The 21389-nt window shown below is 36.9% G+C and overlaps 1 protein-coding gene and 1 pseudogene across 1 annotated transcript in view; one reads left to right on the top strand and one right to left on the bottom strand.

Moving 5' to 3' along the window:
• The window catches only part of AGTPBP1 (ATP/GTP binding protein 1), a 180075-nt gene that overhangs the window by 141505 nt on the left and 17181 nt on the right, over positions 1 to 21389 (bottom strand). Inside the window, 1 exon segment of the mRNA XM_036856416.1 lies at positions 6535 to 6601. Coding sequence (XP_036712311.1) covers positions 6535 to 6566 — 32 coding nt within the window. The 5' untranslated portion in view covers positions 6567 to 6601.
• On the top strand, positions 7225 to 8878 carry LOC118896987 (annotated as a pseudogene).

The following is a 21389-nucleotide window of genomic DNA, read 5'->3' as shown; positions in this document are numbered from 1 at the left end:
CATTTTACTGTTTCTCTCCAAATACTGACCACACAACTTTATTTTCCTCCATCATAAATCAAAGACAATTAGCCACAATTATCTGAAAAGGCCTTTTATTCAAGTATTCCTTCCTTTTCTAAATATATATCTATGTGAGCCCTATTGTAGTCATATACTTTAACAACACGAATACACAGAAAAACATATATGTATGTATAACATATGTGTGTTACTATATACAATATGTATATTGATGTATGTATGACAGTTTGAACTCAGAAGCAGATAAGAGAATCTAGCTGTCTTCCATTAAGCCAGACATTAAAGAGATTTGCAAAAATTTAATAAAACATGCCACCTTCTAAATATTTTTCACAATTTAGTTATTTTAATATAAAATATTACTATGTTATTATGCAATGGGTTTATTACTGTTATTTTTAAATGAAGTTATACAAATTTTTTAATTTCTCAGTTTTAATTTATAATATGGTAAATATCAATAGATAAAAAATAACGCACATTCAACAAAAGCTTTTTGGAGTCATTAATTTAAGAGCACAAGGGGGTTCTTAGACAAAAAGTTTGAGAACTATTGTTCTCAACTTATCTTGCACATTTTGTGCTCTGATCTGGAATCGACCCTTTCTCCAAAAAGCCCTGGTTCTTTTTGGTAAGAAATGGTATTAAGACACCACAGTCCGCATACTAGAGAACAAATACATCTTTAAAAACAATTCTGTAACCTAGATTTAAGAAAAATTTGCATTATGGAAACCAGGATTCTGAAATTTAATAATTGAGTGGTTTTTTTTGTTTAGTTTTCTCCAGTTATTTTTCTCTTAAAGGTCATCTGTTAGCATTTTTCAGTAGCTAATAAAACATCTACTATTAAAAATATTCAAAAACATACAAAACACACTGATCATAACACATGCTCTATTCCATTCCAAAGTAAGAGTTTGAATTTTAAATTAAATTACACCACTATCAAAGTAAAACAACTTGCAACTAAGTGATTTCTTTCTAAGAATCATGCTCTTACAAACTATAGATGGATAGATGCCATGAATTTTTTGAAGGACGGCAAACAAATGTAAATTAAGAACGTAGGCAAGTTGATTTCCCTATTTTCACTTTTCTCATTGACAGAATAAAAACTGAACAAAATATTCCAAGCCACCCCCAACTCAGATCTAAAAATTTAAGGCTGTTGACACTAATGTTGAGAGAACTGCAGGGTGAACACCAGAGGGCAGCTCTACCTCCTGAATGATTGTTAGACTTTGGAAAATCCAAGGATAAAGGAAAAAACAAAAGCTATACAGCTATTCAATGAACAATCTGAGCTACACAGCAGAGCAGAAAATTGTTAAATAAAGAGGCTCAGACAAGGATTTATCTTCCCTGCCTTGCCCTATTTTTAGATGAATCAAAATGAGACCAAGACCAACCTCGGGAGGTTCCATTTATAACTGCTAATGTTAATTACTTTATAGTAAAAAAAATCATGGAATTGAAAATATGATCAATGTGAAATACATCAAATCGAGTTAACTTTCCAATGTATATTTTAAAGACACTATCACTCAAATATTTGTTTCACTGTAGTGGTCTCCTACTGCTTTTGATTCTTTGAGTTTACATTCAGCCTTACAGCTATTTCCCTAAAACATAATTTTTTTGTATGTTACAAAAGTCTCAATGGTGTATAGATATTATCTTGCAACAAATAATTTCCCAAGGAAGTGCAAAGGCTAAAGAACCTATCTTCACATTATAAATAAATTTTATTACCTTTTCATCTTAAAATGTAAATTGAATACAGATAGTAAACGTCTTCATAAATAAGATATAAACATCTGACAGCAAAAAAATTCATTAAGATATATCAAAGTTTTCGACTTAACCAAGACTCATAACCAAGACTCTCCCCAAAATGATCTACAGAATCAAGGCAATCCCAATCAAAATACCAACAGGCTGTCGTGTAGAAATTGTCAGACTGATGCTAAATACATATGGAAATGCAAAGAACCTAAAATAGGCCAAACTTTAGAAAAAAGAGAAAGGTTGGCAGATCAACACTATCTATATGCTAAATTCATATGGAAATGCAAAGAACCTAAAATAGGCCAAACTTTAGAAAAAAGAAAAAGGTTGGCAGACCAACACTATCTAAATCTTGAGACTCATTATAAAGCAACAATTATCCAAGCAGTGAGGTATAGGCACTAAGATAGACATGTGATCAACGGAACAAACAGAGTATAAGAATAGACCTACACATCCACAAATAACTGATTTTTGATAAAGGTACAAAGGAAACTCAGTGGAGAAAGGATAGTCTTTCTAAAAATGGTGCTGAACAACCAGATATCCATATGTACAAAAAAAAAGAACTTCTATCCATACCTCGCACCATTTATAAAAATTAACTCAGAAAGGAGCATAGACCTAAATGTAAAATCTAAAACTATAAAAACTTCTAGAAGAAACATAAGAGAAAACGTTGGTAATATGGGTTATGCAAATATTTCTTAGATGCAACTCTAAAAGCATAACCCATAAAAGAACAAATAAGCAAATGGAAATCATCTAAATTTGAAACTTCTTATCTTAAAAGATACTGCACAGAATATGAAAAGACAAGACTGGAAGAAAATGTTTGCAATTCAAATATCTGATAAGGGACTTGTATCCATAATATATAAAAAAATTCTAAAACTCAACTATTAAGAAACACTACAATTTCAAAAACTGGAAGATTTGGAAAGATATTTCAATAAGTGCATGAAAAGATGCTCAACATCATGTCATTAGGGAAACGCAAATTAAAATCACAATGAGATACCAATACACCCCTATTAGAATGGCTACAATTTTAAAAGAATGATCATAAGAATTTAAGAATTTAAAAAGAATGACCATACCAAGTGTTGTTGAGAATGTAGAACTAGAACTTTCATACACTGCTGCAGGGAATAGAAGATGGTATTAACGTCTTTGTAAAACAGATTGTTGGCAGTTTCATAAAAAGAAACACAGACCTACCATATGCTTCAGCCATTCCAATCCTAGGTATTTAGCTAATAGAAAATAAAGTGTAAGTCCAAAACTGTTCATAACAGCTTTATTTGTAACAACCAAAAACTGGAAACAACCCAAATGTCCAAAAGTTGAATGGATAAACAAATTGTGGTATATCAACACAATGGAATACTACTTACTAATCAAAAAAAAGGTATGATTGCAAGAGATGATTCTCAAAAATAATTGTGCTGAATTAAAGAAGGCATACCCACACCCCTACCTTCTACCTCTACCCCCCACCCCCAAAAAAGACATACTGTATGGTCCCATTTATATTAAGTTCTAAAAAAGCCAACACTTCTGTAGTGACAGAAAGCAGATCAATGGTTGTCTGGAGTGAAGGATGGGGTGGGAGAGAAAGATTACAAAAGGGCACCAGGAGATATCTGAGCATGATAAATATGTTCAGTATTTTGATTGAGAGGATAATTCCAGTTATACATAGGCCACACTTACCAAACTGTACTCTCTATGTACAGCTTGTTGTAAGATGATTATATCTCAATAAAGCTGTTTAAAAATTCATAGGTACTGTTGGCGTAGTGGATAAGGCAGAAACTAAAGACGAGTGATTAGAGAGTGTGAAATGAGATGTAGATTTCATTTATAGGCTATTTCAAATTTTTTGGCTTTTGAGGAAATCAGATAAATTGAGGAGTAGCAGAAGAGCAGAGTCTAAATATTGGAAAGCCTAGATCATGTTTAAATGATAAGGAATGGAGGAGTTAAAGATTCAATACAGAACAATACTAATGATTAAAAGACCCTGAGAAGGAAAGAGAGAGGTGAAATCTAGAACACAGGTGACAGTGCTAGTCTTTAAAAAAAAAGAGACACATCCTCTGTTGCAGTAAATAACAGGAGGGTAAACAGAGGATAGAATCAAGTAAAGGGGAGTATGCAAATTTGTGTAAGAAATATAAGGATAAAAAAACTGTATTATCTCTATGATATCACAGAGAAGGTCAACTGCTGAGGGTATGTATGTGATACATTGGAGGATTTCAAAGATTTGAAAGGTATGAAGAAAGTGTAAAACAGTCATTAAAAAATTGAGAAGAATGAGCTTTATAGAGAACCACAGTAGTAAGATTACTGATCAATAATGATCCGTAATTTTAGCAATATCTTCCAAGTTAGTTTATCCTCCAACATCATTCAGCTGCTCAGTAAAGGTCTACCCAGAGAAAGGACTTCGTCAGGTATGTGTGATGAAATAACACAAGTGAGGTAAAAAACATTTCAGGTATTCAAAGAGTGTAATGATGAACAATGGATTCTACACTGGGTAAGAGAGGAAGAGATGATAAAAGTCAACAATAGCTCAGAGCTCTGGATAAGGCAGAACTCTTTGCAGTACAGCCACTTGAACAAGTGAGCTGGAAAAGTAAAAGATTTTTGTTGGAAAATGAAAAGTCTGAATTAGTACTTTGAAAGGAGAGTTTTGCTGGTGATAACATTTAGGGCATGAACATGATGATGGAGAGTAGGGAGTAGAGAAAAATTCTGCTTCTTGTATCTTATAAAATTTTCAGGGCTTCCCTGGTGGCGCAGTGGTTGAGAGTCTGCCTGCCGGTGCGGGGGACACGGGTTCGAGCCCTGGTCTGGGGGGATCCCACATGCCGCGGAGCAACTAGGCCCGTGAGCCACAATTACTGAGCCTGCGCGTCTGGAGCCTGTGCTCCGCAACAAGAGAGGCCGCGATAATGGGAGGCCCGCGCACCGCAATGAAGAGTGGCCCCCACTTGCCACAACTAGAGAAAGCCCTCGCACAGAAATGAAGAACCAACACAGCCATAAATAAATAAATTAAAAAAAAAAAAAAAAAAAAAAAAATTTTCATTACTTGATTTGTCTCACCACCCACTCACATGGTCTTTAAATCTGCCAATCTAATCCATCTAATTACAGTCCTTGTCTAAACTCAGCAAGTATCAATATTCCACCCACTCCTCCAGATTTGCTAAAAAGTAAGAAAGTCTCAAGCCAGCCCTGCCTCTTCAAGTCCATATCACACAATAAACACCTATTTATTATGAGGATCCTGTTTTCTAACTCTATGGACCCCACAATTTAACACTTCACTATATACTGGTTAAACCACTACACTGCATTTGTGCAGGTGTTCTCATCAGGTTATAAGCTTCGTGTAAAAAGAGTATAGGGGGCTTCCCTGGTGGTGCAGTGGTTGAGAATCTGCCTGCCAATGCAGGGGACACAGGTTCGAGCCCTGGTCTGGGAAGATCCCACATGCCGCGGAGCAACTAGGCCCGTGAGCCACAATTACTGAGCCTGCGCATCTGGAGCCTGTGCTCCACAACAAGAGAGGCCGCGATAATGAGAGGCCCGCGCACCGCGATGAAGAATGGCCCCCACTTGCGCCAACTAGAGAAAGCCCTCGCACAGAAACGAAGACCCAACACAGCCATAAATAAATAAATAAATAAATAAACCCAAAGTTGAAAAAAAAAAAAAAAGAGTATAGGGCTCAATTCTTTAGAACATACTCAACACCCATTTTCTGCAAAGCACTGTGTTAAGTGTTATATTTATGTTTCTTTTCTACTCTCACAGATTCAGTGTTGGGTTAGGTACATAAAAGTGTTTAATAGATATCTCACAGTTGAGAAATAAATCTAAAAGGGGCAAAAAAATAAATAAACTAAAAAGAGCAACTATAGAAGCCTTTAAAGACAGAAAGAATATAATAAATTTTCTGTGGAAATGGATGTGCTTTGATCAAGTCTTATGTAAGGAAAAAAATTCAGTGGCCAGACAATATATAAATAAGTGAGCACAGGTGTGTTCCAGTAAAACCTTATTTACATACACTGAAATTTGAATTTCATATAATCTTCATATGTCAGAAAATATTATTCTTTTTATTTTTATTCCCAACCATTAGAAATGTAAAAACCACTCTTAGCTCATAGGCCACACAAAATAAGAAGTAGGCCAGATTTGACCCATGTGTCCTAGTTTGCTGACTCCTGCTTTAACTGAAAAGTTAAACACTAATAAATATAATAAAATAACATAAATATAACACACTGTATTTAAAACAAATATTTCTTAAAGCAAAAAGTTTCAAATGATCACTTCATGTATTAGTTCTGTAATTTATACATACTGGTATTTAAAATTGCAGTACCAGGGCTTCCCTGGTGGCACAGTGGTTAAGAATCCACCTGCCAATGCAGGGGACACGGGTTCAAGCCCTGGTCCGGGAATATCCCACATGCTGCGAACAACTAAGCCCGTGCGCCACAAACTACTGAAGCTCGCACACCCCTAGAGCCCATGCTCTGCAACAAGAGAAGCCACCACAATGAGAAGCCCGCGCACCGCAATGAAGAGTAGCCCCCACTCGCTGCAACCAGAGAAAGACCACACGCAGCAACAAAGACCCAACTCAGCCAAAAATAAATAAATAAATAAATAAAACTAAAATTGCAGTACCTTTTCTCTGGTATCACTTTTAACTTGCTCATCTTGAATTACTCTTCATTTCACCATCGCAGATAAGCTGAAAAGAAAAAAAAAGTTAATGATATTAAACACACAATTCTGTTTTCTATATATTAGATATCATAAAAGCCATACAATTGAAAGGTTTTATCATGGGCAACATAAGACTGGAAACCACAGGAGAATGTTTGAGTTTTATGTGCTTCTGGCAGGTCACTTCAATCTGCAATGTGTGACTATTAAATTACCTAAAATGAGCCAGCAAAATGTTATCAAAAATCCTAGTGCTACAAAAATGCAAAAATTTAACATAACACAATTTATGATATAGTGCCAAGATTTCTTTTTAGATAATTCAAATTATCCTTCCTGTTCTAATACTCCACCTTAAAATACTCAAACCAATCACAGCATCATGTGATTAGTGTATTGTCCACCATTCACACAGCAGTGCAATACTGGTTAATATGTATAATTATTTCTATATGAAAACACCTTAATCAAAAACAAATTGTTTAGACAGAGCAAAAACCTTCTAAAACACCATCTCATTTAATATACTTATGCATATTTTCCCGCAATCAATACAGGTTTCATCTTCAGAAAGTGCATATTACACATTTAAAACCTTAAATCTTTTTTTTTTTTTAATAGAAGGAACCTAATATAGGAATTGGTTACATGGGTGTTGAAAGGCTAGCAAGCAAAAGAGGAAACCTAGGGAGGCTCAAGATAAAGAGCTGCAGGAAGCAGTTACCACCCTGGGCTGCAAGGACAAGAGGGAGAAGGGGTTTAAAACCCTAAATCTCAATTCACACAATTTTTATAATTTTTCAGATTTATTTTACAACTATTCACCCCCCCCCCCAAAAAAAAAAAACCCTGGATATCTTTTAATTTTACATATCAATGCTTATTAATGAAGCAGAATTTTGTGGCAACACAAGAAATTTAAAAATTACTGCCAATTCAACAAGTTACATTCTTATGCAATATTTAGTAATGTTACATTTAAAGGAAAACAAACATGCAAAAAAAAGAGACTTCAAATTGTTTAATATAATAGATTTAGAAGATATAGATATTCTGGATGTAGTTCTTCAACAACAAAGAACTTTTACATTAACAAAATAAACATGACTTTTTTTCATTTTTCTAATTAACTCAATTATGAAAGAGGAAACATGTATTTAGGGTTATGTACAAAAATTACATAGGCTGTTTTTAAGGTAGATAAGACATTTTTTTTTTTTTTTTTAAAGAGCAGGTGATATACAAGCTGGCTTTTTATTTTTATTTTTATTTATTTAAACACTATTTTTTATTTATTTATGGCTGTGTTGGGTCTTCGTTTCTGTGCGAGGGCTTTCTCTAGTTGTGGCAAGTGGGGGCCACTCTTCATCGCAGTGCGCGGGGCCTCTCATTATCGCGGCCTCTCCCGTTGCGGAGCACAGGCTCCAGACGCGCAGGCTCAGTAATTGTGGCTCACGGGCCTAGTTGCTCCGCGGCATGTGGGGTCTTCCCAGACCAGGGCTCGAACCCGTGTCCCCTGCATTGGCAGGCGGATTCTCAACCACTGCGCCACCAGGGAAGCCCCAAGACATTTTTTTAAATGCTGTTTTTTCTTACAATTGACTTTTTTAATGACTACAAAGTCAAAGTAACTTTTTCCAATTTCCAAATTACTTAAGGGGGGGGATCTTGTGTGTCTTCAAAAGTGCTGTTGCTGCCATAAACAGAACTTAATTAAGCTACTTCTCCTTGTTGAGCAGTATGACCTTCTCTAAAACTACATTAACAGCAAGCCCACCTCAGGAGGTGAGGGGCCGCATCTCGCCTGTCTCGGGTGCCCAGGGTAAAGAGAGCAGTAACACTGACGTTGGCAAGCATACTAAAGCGAGATGATGGGTCTCAAAGGGTCCCCGGACATCAGCCATAGCCTCCGACTCTGCTCGGAGGGCTTCTATGAGAGACATGCTGCTTATTAAAGAGGTTGCAGGACATGAAGCTAATTTATAATACGTTGCACATGTAAAGTGCACTTTTCTGATCCAAACAAGCTTCGCTGCTTTCAGCAAACTGTAACTCCAGCCTCCCAAAGTGAAATGCTTGACCAGGATCACTGGTAAAATATGTATAAGTTTACTGAGAGAACATTCGGTTGATGGCACCGGCTGGGCTCCCATGAGGACATGGAAGGATGTTGTTTCGGGATTAAACTCTGTTTACTGATCCTCTCAATTCTGATGCTCGACTGAATCATGAAGCTGCAGAACATCATCTGTGGGACAAGGAGGACTTGGGGAATAAAGTTGAAGACTACACGAAGCGTTAACTGCCAGATGATAGGAGGAGAAGGCTGCAGGGCTCATAGGCTGTGTGTTACAAGTCTGTCTCCAACTTAAAAGGAAGCCCTCCTCCCCAGTCATCAAGCTCCCTCTCAGTCCCACTGGTTGTCCAAGTCCTGTGACCATGTTGTCCTGAGGAAGAACCTCTTCACAACTGTCCATTGTAGATGGAGAGTTCTACATAAATACAGCAAGAAAATGTGTTTGAAGTTCTAAAGGGTTGCCTCCTTACCTTAACATATTTACTTTTTTGAAACTGTACTAAATAGGCCTCTGCTATTCCTGAGAAGTTGTAATGAACTCAGAATTGAGCCTAGAGCTTGCTTCTTCCCTTTTTCCCAGACAAAATCAGTTCCCTGCACAAGTGATGCTAATGATGTGCTCAGCGTAGCTTGCAGACTGGTGATAAGAAATCCATCACAAACTGTGATTGGATGTAAATTCTCTTAGCCCTTTCCTAGATGTCATGAAGCTTCCCGGAATGTATAGTGTCATTCACTGTAGATCTCTACTGAAATGTGCATTGTATTTAATGTAAGTATATTTGGAACAGATTTGTAATTTGTACAATTTAATGCTTTAATTATTTTTTTCTATTGTCATTTAGTTTGTATTTTCATTGTATAGAGCCAACAGAAGGATGTTAAGTCAAGCAACTACTTAAGAGAAATACAAAAAAATACAAAAGAAGAAAAAAAAGTGCATTTCACTAAGCCAATATGTCCCTTACAGTCAGTTTTTCTTGCTGAAGCCTGATGCCACAGTACTTCAGAGAAAAAGAAAAGCCTTCTTTTTGCTGTGACAGTTTGTGTTCATTACAGTATGGTGTAACAGAAAGAGCAGGAACCTAGAAGCAGAAGTGTTGCATCTCATGAAGTTTTGTGGCTTTGCCAACCAAGTGTGACAAAGCAAGAAATGGACAAAGAAGCTGAGACCTTATGCAAGGGAGGCTGGAAAGTCCAAGATCAAGGTGCTGGCAGCTACAGTGTCTGGTGAGAACTGGCTATGTGGTTCATAGACCCCCATCTTCTCACTGTGTTGTGGCATGGGGGAAGGGGCCAGGGGTTTCTCTTAGGTGTCTTATAGGAACACTAATCCCATTCATGAGAGCTACACCCTCATGACCTAATCACCTACCAAAGGCCCACCTCCAAACACTACTGCACTGGGCATTAGTTTTCAAAAAATAAATTTTTAGGGACACAACATTCAGTTTGTGGCACTATCTGAATCACTTTTATGATCTGACCTACCTCATATTTATTTTAAAATATTTCAGGAGGTTAGGAAAAATGGACACTTTAACAGAGCTTAACAGTGGTTACCTCTGAGCATGGGGGTGAGTGGAAGAGGGGGCTGGAAAGCAAGGTGATAGTGGAAAAAAGATTTTTGATTTCTTATGTTTCACCATATTGTTTTACCTTCTTATTTTGAAATTATTATAAATTCACAGGAAGTTGCAAAGATAGTAGAGAGAAGTCCCGTGTTCCCTGTTTCTCCCAACAGTTATATGACATTTTATGCTAACTCTAGCACAGTATCAAAGCCAGCAATTTGATATTCATACAACATGTTTCTCTAGTTCTATGTCATTTTATTACATGTGTAATTTATGTAACTACCATGTTTTGTTATATTTTTAAAATATTAGAAAGCATGGATTTATACTACTTGAATAATTAACTTTAAAAAGATGATGAAAATCACTGTAATCTCAAAATTCATTCATTTAACAAACATTAATGGCTACATAGCTTCAACTGTGTATGGCCAAAGAAAGTACTTCCAAGAAGGAGCATTTGATATAGCTGATCACTCCCTCTTCTTGCAAATACTTTATTTATATGGCCATATTTTGTTTTCTGCCTACCTCACTGCCACTCCTTCTTAAGTTTCCTTTACTAGAATGCCCCAGGGCTCAGTTCTTGTCCTTTTCAACTCCAGTCTCTTCCTTGGTGATCTCATCCAGTCTCATGACTACTCAACATCTCCACTTGGCTCTCTAATAATATCACAAACTCAACATATATAAAACTAATCTGACTTTCCCTTCCCTTCCCAATGTGCTCTAACCTCAGCTTTCCCCAACTGTAGTTAGAGACAATTCTCTCTCTCCAATTGCTCAGTCTAGAACCTTAGCGGCCTTCTTGACTCCTGTTTTATTTTACACCCCACATCCAACCCATGAGGAACTCCTGATAATTCTGTTTTCAAAATATATCCAGACTCCAATCACTTCTCCACGTCTACTACCATGATTGGGCCACTGCCCTTATTAGTCTCCTTTCAGTCTATTCTCAACAAAACATCCTGACTGATCCTTTTAAAAACTTGGAGAAAAGAGAAAAAAAAAACTTAGATAAATCTTATCAGCACTCTGCTCAAAGCCCAGCAATGCTGCCCATTTCAATGACATTAGGGACCCTAAGGGAATACCCCAGCCCTTCCCTCACTAACCTCATCTCCTACCTACAACTCTTCTCCCTCACACTGCTCTAGACACACTGGCTGGGCCTCCTTGCTTTCCACCAACATGCCAGGCTCACTCTCGCCTTACTACCTTTACCCAACCTGTTTCCTTTGCCCAGAATGTTCTGCCAGATATCCCAATGACCAACCAACTCCCAAACTTCCCTTGCCCAAGTATCACCTTTTCAATAAAGCCTATCCCAACCATCCTATTTAATACTGTAAATCACTTCCAGACCCCGGCATACCCACTGCCCCTTGCCTCAGTTTACTTTTGTCTTTTCCCAGAGCACTTACCACCTTCTATGACAGGATGGTTCAAAAGTATCAGAACACATTGAAAATTGTACTCTCAATAACTGATTATAATTGAACAGGTGTCAAAACAAATTTTTAAGGGAACAGTTTATTTCCATATACTTATAAATGCTCAATATATGGCCCTATCACACCACATACATCAATCCTGTACTCTAATTCATCCCAGACTCTTAGCAGCTTATCACCACTGGTGACTACAAAAGAACCACAATGGGTTCCTTCATTTCCTCAAGGTTTTGAGGAAAGCAGCAGCAACCCAAGGTTCTTGATATAACCACATAAGTCACATAGTTTAACATCTAATATCTTGGTGGTCACTTACTTGACTCTTTTTAATCACCTTGTAAACTAGACAATTTAACTCTGTGCACTATTTATTATCTATTTCTCTCCACTGGAATTAAAGTTCCATAAGGGCAAAAATCTTTGTTTTGCTCACTGTCTCCCAAGTACCTAGAACAGTGCCAGCACATTGCAGGTGGTAAATAAATTTCTGAATGAACAAACAAAAATTTGAGAAAATTTTACTACACAAATAAGAAATCTTCATTTTTAAAAATCCAACAATATCGTAGATATATTGGCACGCAATATCTATCCCAATTTCTCTCCAGTATGCCTTCCTGTACTACAGGAACGTGAAAGCTTTCCAAAAAGAAAAAAAAAGTATTTCCTAGACTCTCCTGCAGCTAGGGTTCCAGATGTTTTCCTCAATTTCATCATTTATGAAATTTATTAGACTGAAAGTCAGAAAAAGGCCACTTGATCCCACAGGTAAGTACCAACTTAAACGTGCTTAGTTCTTCTACAGCAGCGTATGGAGAGGTCCCAAAGTCTAGTCCAGGGTTTCTCAAAGTGGGGTCCACAAGCTGAATTCTTTGAGAGCTCACAATTGGGGGCAGGGGGTTCTTTTTTCCTTCTCTTTTACTTTTGTGCACCAAGCAATGGCAGCATAATTAATGATTTTGTTACAAATCAGCTGTGTGTGATAGTGCACAGTAGGACCATGTTCATTTGGTTAGAGTTGGCCTTGATAATTGAAGACTGCAGGACACAGGGAGAAGATCATAGGCTAATGACTATCAGCCTCTCCCTCTCAAATTGCCTCCCCTAATCTCCCCTTGTGCACTGCTAACTGCCTTATAGGAGCAAACAAGCTCTGCAAGTGTAATGAAAACCTGGAGAGAAATTTTAATTTTAATGAAAAAAACTTTATACCCAGTTGCCCCCACTCCTAATGCTTTGCTATTGGTCTGAACATTCCAAAATGTGGACTAAATAAATTACCAGGGACTTCTACTGTGAAATGTTTGGACTTTTTGTGATTTTCGCATTTAATTGTTTGGTATGTCCTTATGTCTCACACATTAACATTTGTTATTTACAAATATGCCTGATAATCCAATGTGGCAATTTTTGAGGCTGAGGTGTGAAAGGAAGGTCAGTGGACAATTCTGGTAAGATTAGTAATGAAGAGTTGTATCATGCGAGTCATTTCACTAAATTAATGCAACAAGAGACACACACAAAAAACATATCCTTCTAATGAAAACTACTTATCAATGGATTTATACAATGGAATATCCTATTCCATTTTGTGTTGTCTGTGGAAAACAACGTTTCAAGTGCAGCAATGGCTCCAGCAATATTCAAAAGACACAGCTGCAAAATATAGTCATTTGACACGTTAAAGGTATTAATGGGATCTCAAAATAAGCATAATAAAGCTTTTGCTTTAAAAAATTACATATAATGAAAAGGCTGAGGTAGCAAGTTATATAGTAGTAGACCTTACTGACCGGAAAAAGGAAAGCCACCCCAATTGCTGAGAACCTAATACGGCCAGAATATAAAATTTTGCTGAGTGAAATGTTTATATGAGATGCAGTAAGAGAAATTTTTAAAGTTCTACAGTACAATAACAGTAAGGTAAGTCAATGTTATTGACATGTCATGTGATGTTAAAGACCTACGTGATAATAGGAAAACAAGTTTCTCTAACCAGATTGATGAGCCAACAGAGTTCATCATCTGTAATATTTATAAGATTACATTATGTATTTATAGATTTTATAAGATTTGAAAATGGTGAAATCAAGAAAACTTTTTTTTGCTACAGAGTGCTGCCCAAAGCCAGCAAAGGACAGGATATTTAATGTTTTGTCCTCTGTCTAGAAACAAAAGGTCCCTCTTGGAGGAACTATGTTGGCATCTGTGCTGAAAATGTCCCACCAACAGCTGGCTCCATGTGAAGATGTGCCACTGTTGTTTAAACTCTCCCCGCACCCCGAAAAAAAAAACCAAAAATCAAAAACCTGACTTCTCAACACAGTGTTTTCTTCACAGAGAAATGCTAGTGTCAAAAGCTCTGGGAGATGAAATGAAAAAGTTCTATTTGAAGCTACAAAAAATGATTGACTTTATTAAACAAAAACCTGTTTACTCAAAAATGTTTAAAGAGCTGTGTGAAAGCCTGGACAAAGAGCACATAAATCTCCTGCTCCATGCAGAAGTCCAGGGGCTTAGCAGATGAAGAGTTCTCAACAGGACATCCAAGCTGAATGGTGAGCTGCAGGGGTACTTTTGCAAACACAGTAGGCCAGATTCTGCTAAGTGCTTAGAGGATGAAGAATGGCTACTGAAACTAGCCAACTTAGCAAAGATTTGTTATCACATGAAACAAATGAACCACTCTCTGCAAGACTTTAAAGAAAGCATTTTGACTTCAAGTGACAAGATGCTTGGGGAAAAGATCAAGTGACAAAAGGATATCAAAAGATGCTCTTATTGCTGCTTGGACTTGAGAGGGAAAAAGGATATATCTGCAAATCCCAAGTCTTGCTGACCTAGGGGAACAAAATTTAAAAATAAAATAGAACAGTATTTTCCCTTTCTTTTCCAACAAGTATAGGGCTGAAATGAGAGACCCTTTCTCTGAATCATCTGTGCAGGCTGAGAACTTGACTTTGAGGAGGAAGAATTTTGCACACTGCGGTCTGACTATGAACCCAAGATGGTATTTACTGATCTGCCCCTAAAAAGTGCTGGATTTCTATCAAAGAGTAGTGTCCTGCACATCATAAGAGGGTAATGAACATCTTGCTGCCAGCTTTCAATTTCATTATATGTGTATGGAATTTTTTGTTTAACAAGCATCAAGAGCAAGTAGGAAATCATCTTATGTCAGTTGAAAATGAAATCTGTGAATGGTTATTTAAAGTTCAACCAAAGAAAACAAAAACAAGTTTCATATGAAAGACATAAACTTCACTCTTTATTTTTAGTCTTAAAAACTAATAAGTTTATTGTATAAAACCTTTTGATAAAATATCAAGTGATCAACACACATATATATACTCATCTGTAATTCCTGGACCTATATTTGAGCCTCATCATGTCAGTCAGGAAAAAAAGAGTTTGTTTTTATCGAATTCTGGTATAAATTCTAATGGGCTATATTTTTATTACTATTACTTTGGCTTATGGTTTTTAGATAGCAAATATCTGCACTGTCAATAATTTTCATGTTTGTAGTAAACACTAGTTAAAATCAGTTTACAGTGGTACCGGCAAAAAGATAGACAAAGAGACCAATGGAATGGAACTGCAAGTCTAGAAATAAACACATACATTTATGGCCTATTGATTACTGACAAGGGTGTCAAGTCCATTCCATAATGAAAGAACAGTCTCTTCTATTGCTGGGACAACTGGATTTCCACATGCAAAAGAATGAATTTGAACACCCACTCACACCATATATAAATATTAACTCAAAATGAATCAACGACCTAAATATAAGCACTAAAACTCTTAAAAGAAAACATGGGAGTAAATCTGTATGACCTTGAATTTGGTGATGGATTCTAAGTTATGGCAACAAAAGCATTAGGAACAAAAAATAAATAAATAAATTGAACTTCAAAATTAAAAACTTCTGTGCATCTAAGGACATTGTCAAGAAAGTGAAAAGACAACATACAGAATGGGAGAAAATATTTGCAAATCATACATCTCATAAGGGTTTAATATCCAGGGACTTCCCTGGTGGCGCAGTGGTTGAGAGTCTGACAATGCAGGGGACACGGGTTTGATCCCTGGTCCGGGAAGATCCCACATGCCATGGAGCAACTAAGCCCATGCGCCACAACTACTGAGCCTGCGCTCTAGAACCCACGTGCCACAACTACTGAAGCCGGCACACCACAACTACTGAAGCCGGCAAGCCACAACTACTGAAGCCTGCACACCTAGAGCCCATGCTCTGCAACAAGAGAAGCCACTGCAATGAGAAGCCCGCACACCACAACGAAGTGTAGCCCCCGCTTGCCACAACTAGAGAAAGCCTGGGCACAGCAATGAAGACCCAATGCAGCCAAAAATAAGTAAATAAATAAATAAATTTTAAAAATAAAAGAATGTGGATAAATTGAAACCCTCACACATTGCTGGTGGGAATGTAAAATGGTGCAACCACCATGGAAAATAGTTTGGCGGTTCCTCAAAAAGAATTACCATATGACCCTGCAATTCTACTCGTAGGTATATACCCACAAGAATTGAAAACAGAGACTCAAACAGATAATTGTACGTCAACGTACATAGCATTCTTCACAACACCAAAACATAAAAACAACCTAAGTGTCTACTGAAAGATGAATGTAGAAAATGTGGTATATACACAAAATGGAATGTTATTTAGCCATTAAAAGGAATAAAGTTCTAACACATGCTACAGTATGAATGAACCTTGAAAACATTATGCTAAGTGAAATAAGTCAGAAACAAAACAACAAATATTGTATGCTTCCACTTATATAAAATATCTATAACAGGCAAATTCATAGAGATATAAAGTAGATTAGTTTACTGGGGGCTGGTGGCAAGGGTGAATGGGGAGTCACTGCTTAATGGTTGCAGAGTATCTGTTTGGGGTGATGACAAATTTTGGAAATTAGATAGTGATGACTGTTGTATAACATCGTGAAAGTAATTAATGCTACTGAATTATAAGCTTAAAAATGGTTAAAATGGCAAATTTTATGTTAAATATATTTTACCACAATAAAAGATAAGTTTTTTAAAAATCAGCTTACAATATTTTTTTAAACTAAGTCTACCAAGGCTACTTTTCAAAAAAATTGAATCCCATTTTAGCTTAAGCCAGTTATTTAACAGAAATTTATTATCATCACCATATGTGTTTTTAAAAATCATAAAAAGGAAAGAGATTAGTCTCCAGAACAGTAAGCTAAGTTTAACTACCTGGTTATTTTTCAAGTAAGGTGGGTTAAAGTCTTTATTTGCATTAAATAAAGAAAAATAAAATTACTCTTGTACAAGCCATATACCACAAGCCATGCTATTGATATCTTGTATAGTAAAAATCTGTAAGACTCCTAGGCCTACTTGGATAAAGTACAAAAATACAGTGGGAAATTTAGGAAAAGGAAAAACTGTTTTTTCTACCTGCATTACTAACTCACATAAGAGTTTGTATCCCGTGTGCGGATGGAGATCCATACAAAAGAATAGACTAATTAGATGGCCAAAATATATAGAGGCACAGAAAAATATCATTCTCTATCAAAAAAGCATTAGCAATCATTACTGGAGTACTGTATTGTAAGGCCTAAAATTTCAAGTGCTGTTCTGACAGCTTTGAGCCTCACAGGGCCCCAGAGGCCTAATGAGAGTTCTCCCACCCTCACCATAGCCAACAGGAAAGACTCCTCACCCAGCTCAGTCCACTATCAGCTGAATCAGTTGCACTCCACTCAGTCCTCAACCCAACTAGTTTCAGTTCCCTGCCAGTCCTCAGAATTATTCAAACAAACTAATCACATCCTCCCACGGGGGTGGAGAGTTGCGGGGAGTACTTCATCCTTTTGTTACTCCAAAGCCAATCTCCCATAGACAATTTGGCTAGTTTACTCTACTCCCAAGTACCATTCCCATAGGTTGTGAGTACATGTAACTAAACAATTACTGTCTCACCTGATCAGGGTCAGGTAGCAGCCATCTTGTACAATTTAGGACAGGAGATCTCTCTTTCACCAATCAGGTGAAGGGAGGTGAATAGGAGGTGGTCAGACAATTACTGTATCTAAACTTTCTGTTTACACTAATATCACACCTGTAACCTGAGACTGAAAATTATTTCATGGATCCTCCGGGTTATAAAAATTGAGAAAGGCTAGTCTAGTCTCTTGTAGGCAGGGCTGGTACAGACCAGAACAGTCCAGTGTGGTTCTAGAGCTGGTTAGTATAGCAGGAGATTCCTGATCACCATGGCCCTCCTGACCACAACATTTTCCTGATTTTAAAACAGCAGTAAAGATCTAGAGGCAATTTCACAATTAGACAGGAGGCCTCTTAGTCAAAAAAAGACAATAACTCCCTGTGCTTCTCAGTTCTGTGCAGAGGTTTTGGAGGTTGTTCCTTTGAAGCTCAATCAAGAGTCTCTTTCTTTAGATGTTCTAAACAATTCTGTAAACACTTAATACCTGTGCTAGATATTGATTCATTCCCCCTCCTCTCCAATTCACCCTTTTGGCCTGTACTGTGAAAATGGATTTATGTACTTAAAATACCAATTTCTTTGCCAACTGACATGATATTAAGCTTTGTCAAGAGAGCACTGGAAAGGACACTGTAGGGAAAAAGATTCTGTTTCGTGGTTCCAATGTGCTCACTTGGCTGCAGCAGGCAAGGCTTCTCCAGGACCCACCCCGACAAGGATGGTTTCTCCAGCACCAGATTCCTGCAGGCAGTGCAGCTTCTCCAACAGGAGGTTAGGCAGTTTTGTAGCAGAGTGCCGCTGGTGAGTCACCTCCCCAGGAACGCTTTCCCTGGTACCCAAGAGGGCACATATCCAGCAAATTCTCCTAGTGCCACACCTTACCTACTTGACTTGAACGTGCCCTACCTAACCAAGGATAGATGTCAGTGAGCCCTGGGGTTAGAAACTGCTCTTTATATCAGCTATTCCTATATTCTTTAGCATTACCTTGACTTCTTACTGGTAAATCCCAAATTGCTCCAATCCCGTTACAGTCAGTAATTCTTTTTTTTTAATTTTTGTTGGAGTATAGTTGATTTACAATGTTGTGTTACTTTCTGCTGTATGGCAAAGTGAATCAGTTATACATATAAATATATCCATTCTTTTTTAGATTCTTTTCCCATATAGGTCATTAGAGAGTACTGAGTAGAATTCCCTGTGCTATACAGTAGGTCCTTATTAGTTATCTATTTTATATATAGTAGTGTACATATGTCAATCCCAATCTCCCAATTTATCCCTCCCTCCCTTTCCCCGCTGGTAACCATAAATTTGTTTTCTATATCTGTGACTCTATTTCTGTTTTATAAATAAGTTCATTTGTACTTTTTTTAGATTCACATATAAGCAATATCATATGATATTGTCTTTGTCTGACTTACTTCACCTAGTATGATAATTGCTAGGTCCACCCATGTGCTGTAAATGGCATTATTCATTCTTTTCTATGGCTGAGCAATATTCCATTATATATACGTACCACATCTTCTTTATCCAATCCTCTATCAATGGACATGTAGGTTTGCTTCCATGTCTTGGCTATTGTAAACAGTGCTTGCAGTGACACTGGGGTGCATGTATCCTTTCAGATTATGGTTTTCTCCAGATATATGCCCAGGAGTGGGATTGCTGGATCATATGGTAGTTCTATTTTCAGCTTTTTAAGGAACCTCCATACTGTTCTTCATAGTGGTTGTACCAATTTACATTCCCGCCAACAGTGTAGGAGAGTTGCCTTTCCTCCATACTCTCTCCAGCAATTATTGTTTGTAGACTTTTTGATGATGGCCATTCTGACCAGTGTGAGGTGATACCTCATTGTAGTTTTGATTTGCATTTCTCTGATAATTAGTGATGTAAGCATCTTTTCATGTGCTTTTTGGCCATCTGTATGTTTCTTTGGAGAAATGTCTATCAGATCTTCTTCCCATTTTTTGATTCTTTTGTTTGTTTTGTTTTGTTTTTGGTTTTGGAGGGTTTTTTTTGACATAGAGCTACATGAGCTGTTTGTATATTTTGGAGATTAATCCCTTGTCGGTTGCTTCATTTGCAAATATTTTCTCCCATTCTGTGGCTTGTCTTTTCATTTTGTTTATGGTTTCCTTGCTGTTGCAGACACTTTTAAGTTTAATTAGGTCTCATTGTTTATTTTGTTTTTATTTTTCATTACTCTAGAAGGGATCGACTGTCCTAAATTGTACAAGATAGCTACTACCTGACCCTGATCAGATCAAAAAAGATACTGCTGTGATTTATGTCAAAGAGTGTTCTGCCTATGTTTTCCTCTAAGAGTTTTATAGTGTCTGCCCTTACACTTAGGTCTTTGATCCATTTGGAGTTTATTTTTGTGTATGGTGTTAGAGAATGTTCTAATTTTATTTTTTTTACATGTAGCTGTCCAGTTTTCCCAGCACCACTTCTCAGCCTTTAGGCTAAGATCAAGTGTAGTCAATAATTCTTTATACTACTCTTTCCCTGTTAAATTACTATGTGGCTTCTATCTCCTGATCGGACCCAGACTGATATATCACAACAATTTTTTAAGCTCTTTAGTACCCCATGGTAAATAAATCCTCTCTGCTTAAGTTACATCAAGTGGATTCTGTTCTCTATAATTAAGTCTTCACTGTTTTCTCTTTGAATAAAGAATTTTTAGGGGTGGGGTGGGTGGAAGGATTTTACAATATTCATAACATCATTTTTTTTAATTAGGAAGTGATACTAATTATACATAGCCAGGGTTAGAATGGCTACTGAAGATTATATTCCCAGGTCAGGCTATTAAATAGTTAATTGTAATATTAACTCATCTTAGAGTACTACCATTCCTGTAATGCCTAACCACTATTTTAAAAAATTAGTCTACAGTGAGATACCACTTCACACCTACTAAAATATCTATAATAAAAAACACAGATAATAACAAGTGTTAACAGGATATGGAGAAACTAGAACCCTTATACATTGCTGATGGGAAAGTAAAATGATACAGCTGCTTTGAAAACAGTCTAAGCAGTTCCTCAAAAAGCTAAACATAAAGTGGCCATAATGACTCAGCTATTCCATCTCTTGGTACATACCCAAAGAAATGAAAAGTTATATCCATACAAAAGCCTGTACACAAATGTTTATAGCGGCATTATTCATAAAAACCAAGAAGTGGAAACAACCCAAATGCCCATCAACTTACGAATGGATAAATAAATGTGGTATATCCATACAATGTAATATTATTCAGTGACAAAAAGAAACAAAGTACTTATATGTGCTACCTGGATGAATCTTAAAATATTATGTAAGTGGAAGAAGCCAGTCAAAAAAGACCACATAATTATATAATTCCATTTATATGAAATATCCAGGATAGCTAAATCTATAGAGACAGAAAGTAAATTAGTGGTTACCTAGGACTAGGAGAGATGGGGATGGCTGCGTGGGAAGAGGCTAAAAGGGTGTGGGGCTTCTTTGAGGGGCAATGAAAATGTTCTTTCTAAAACTGACTGTGGTGATGTTTACACAACTCTGTGAATGTACTAAAATCCACTGAATTGCATACTTTAACTGGTGAAATTGTATGGTATGTGAGTTATATCTCAATACACTATTTAAAAAAAAAGGCTTAATCTCTGCAGGTACTTTCATAA

Source organism: Balaenoptera musculus, chromosome 6, assembly GCF_009873245.2.
Source record: "Balaenoptera musculus isolate JJ_BM4_2016_0621 chromosome 6, mBalMus1.pri.v3, whole genome shotgun sequence".
Classification (NCBI taxonomy): Eukaryota; Metazoa; Chordata; class Mammalia; order Artiodactyla; family Balaenopteridae; genus Balaenoptera; species Balaenoptera musculus.
Note: the sequence above shows the minus strand (reverse complement) of the source record. Positions and strands in the feature narration are given on the sequence as shown.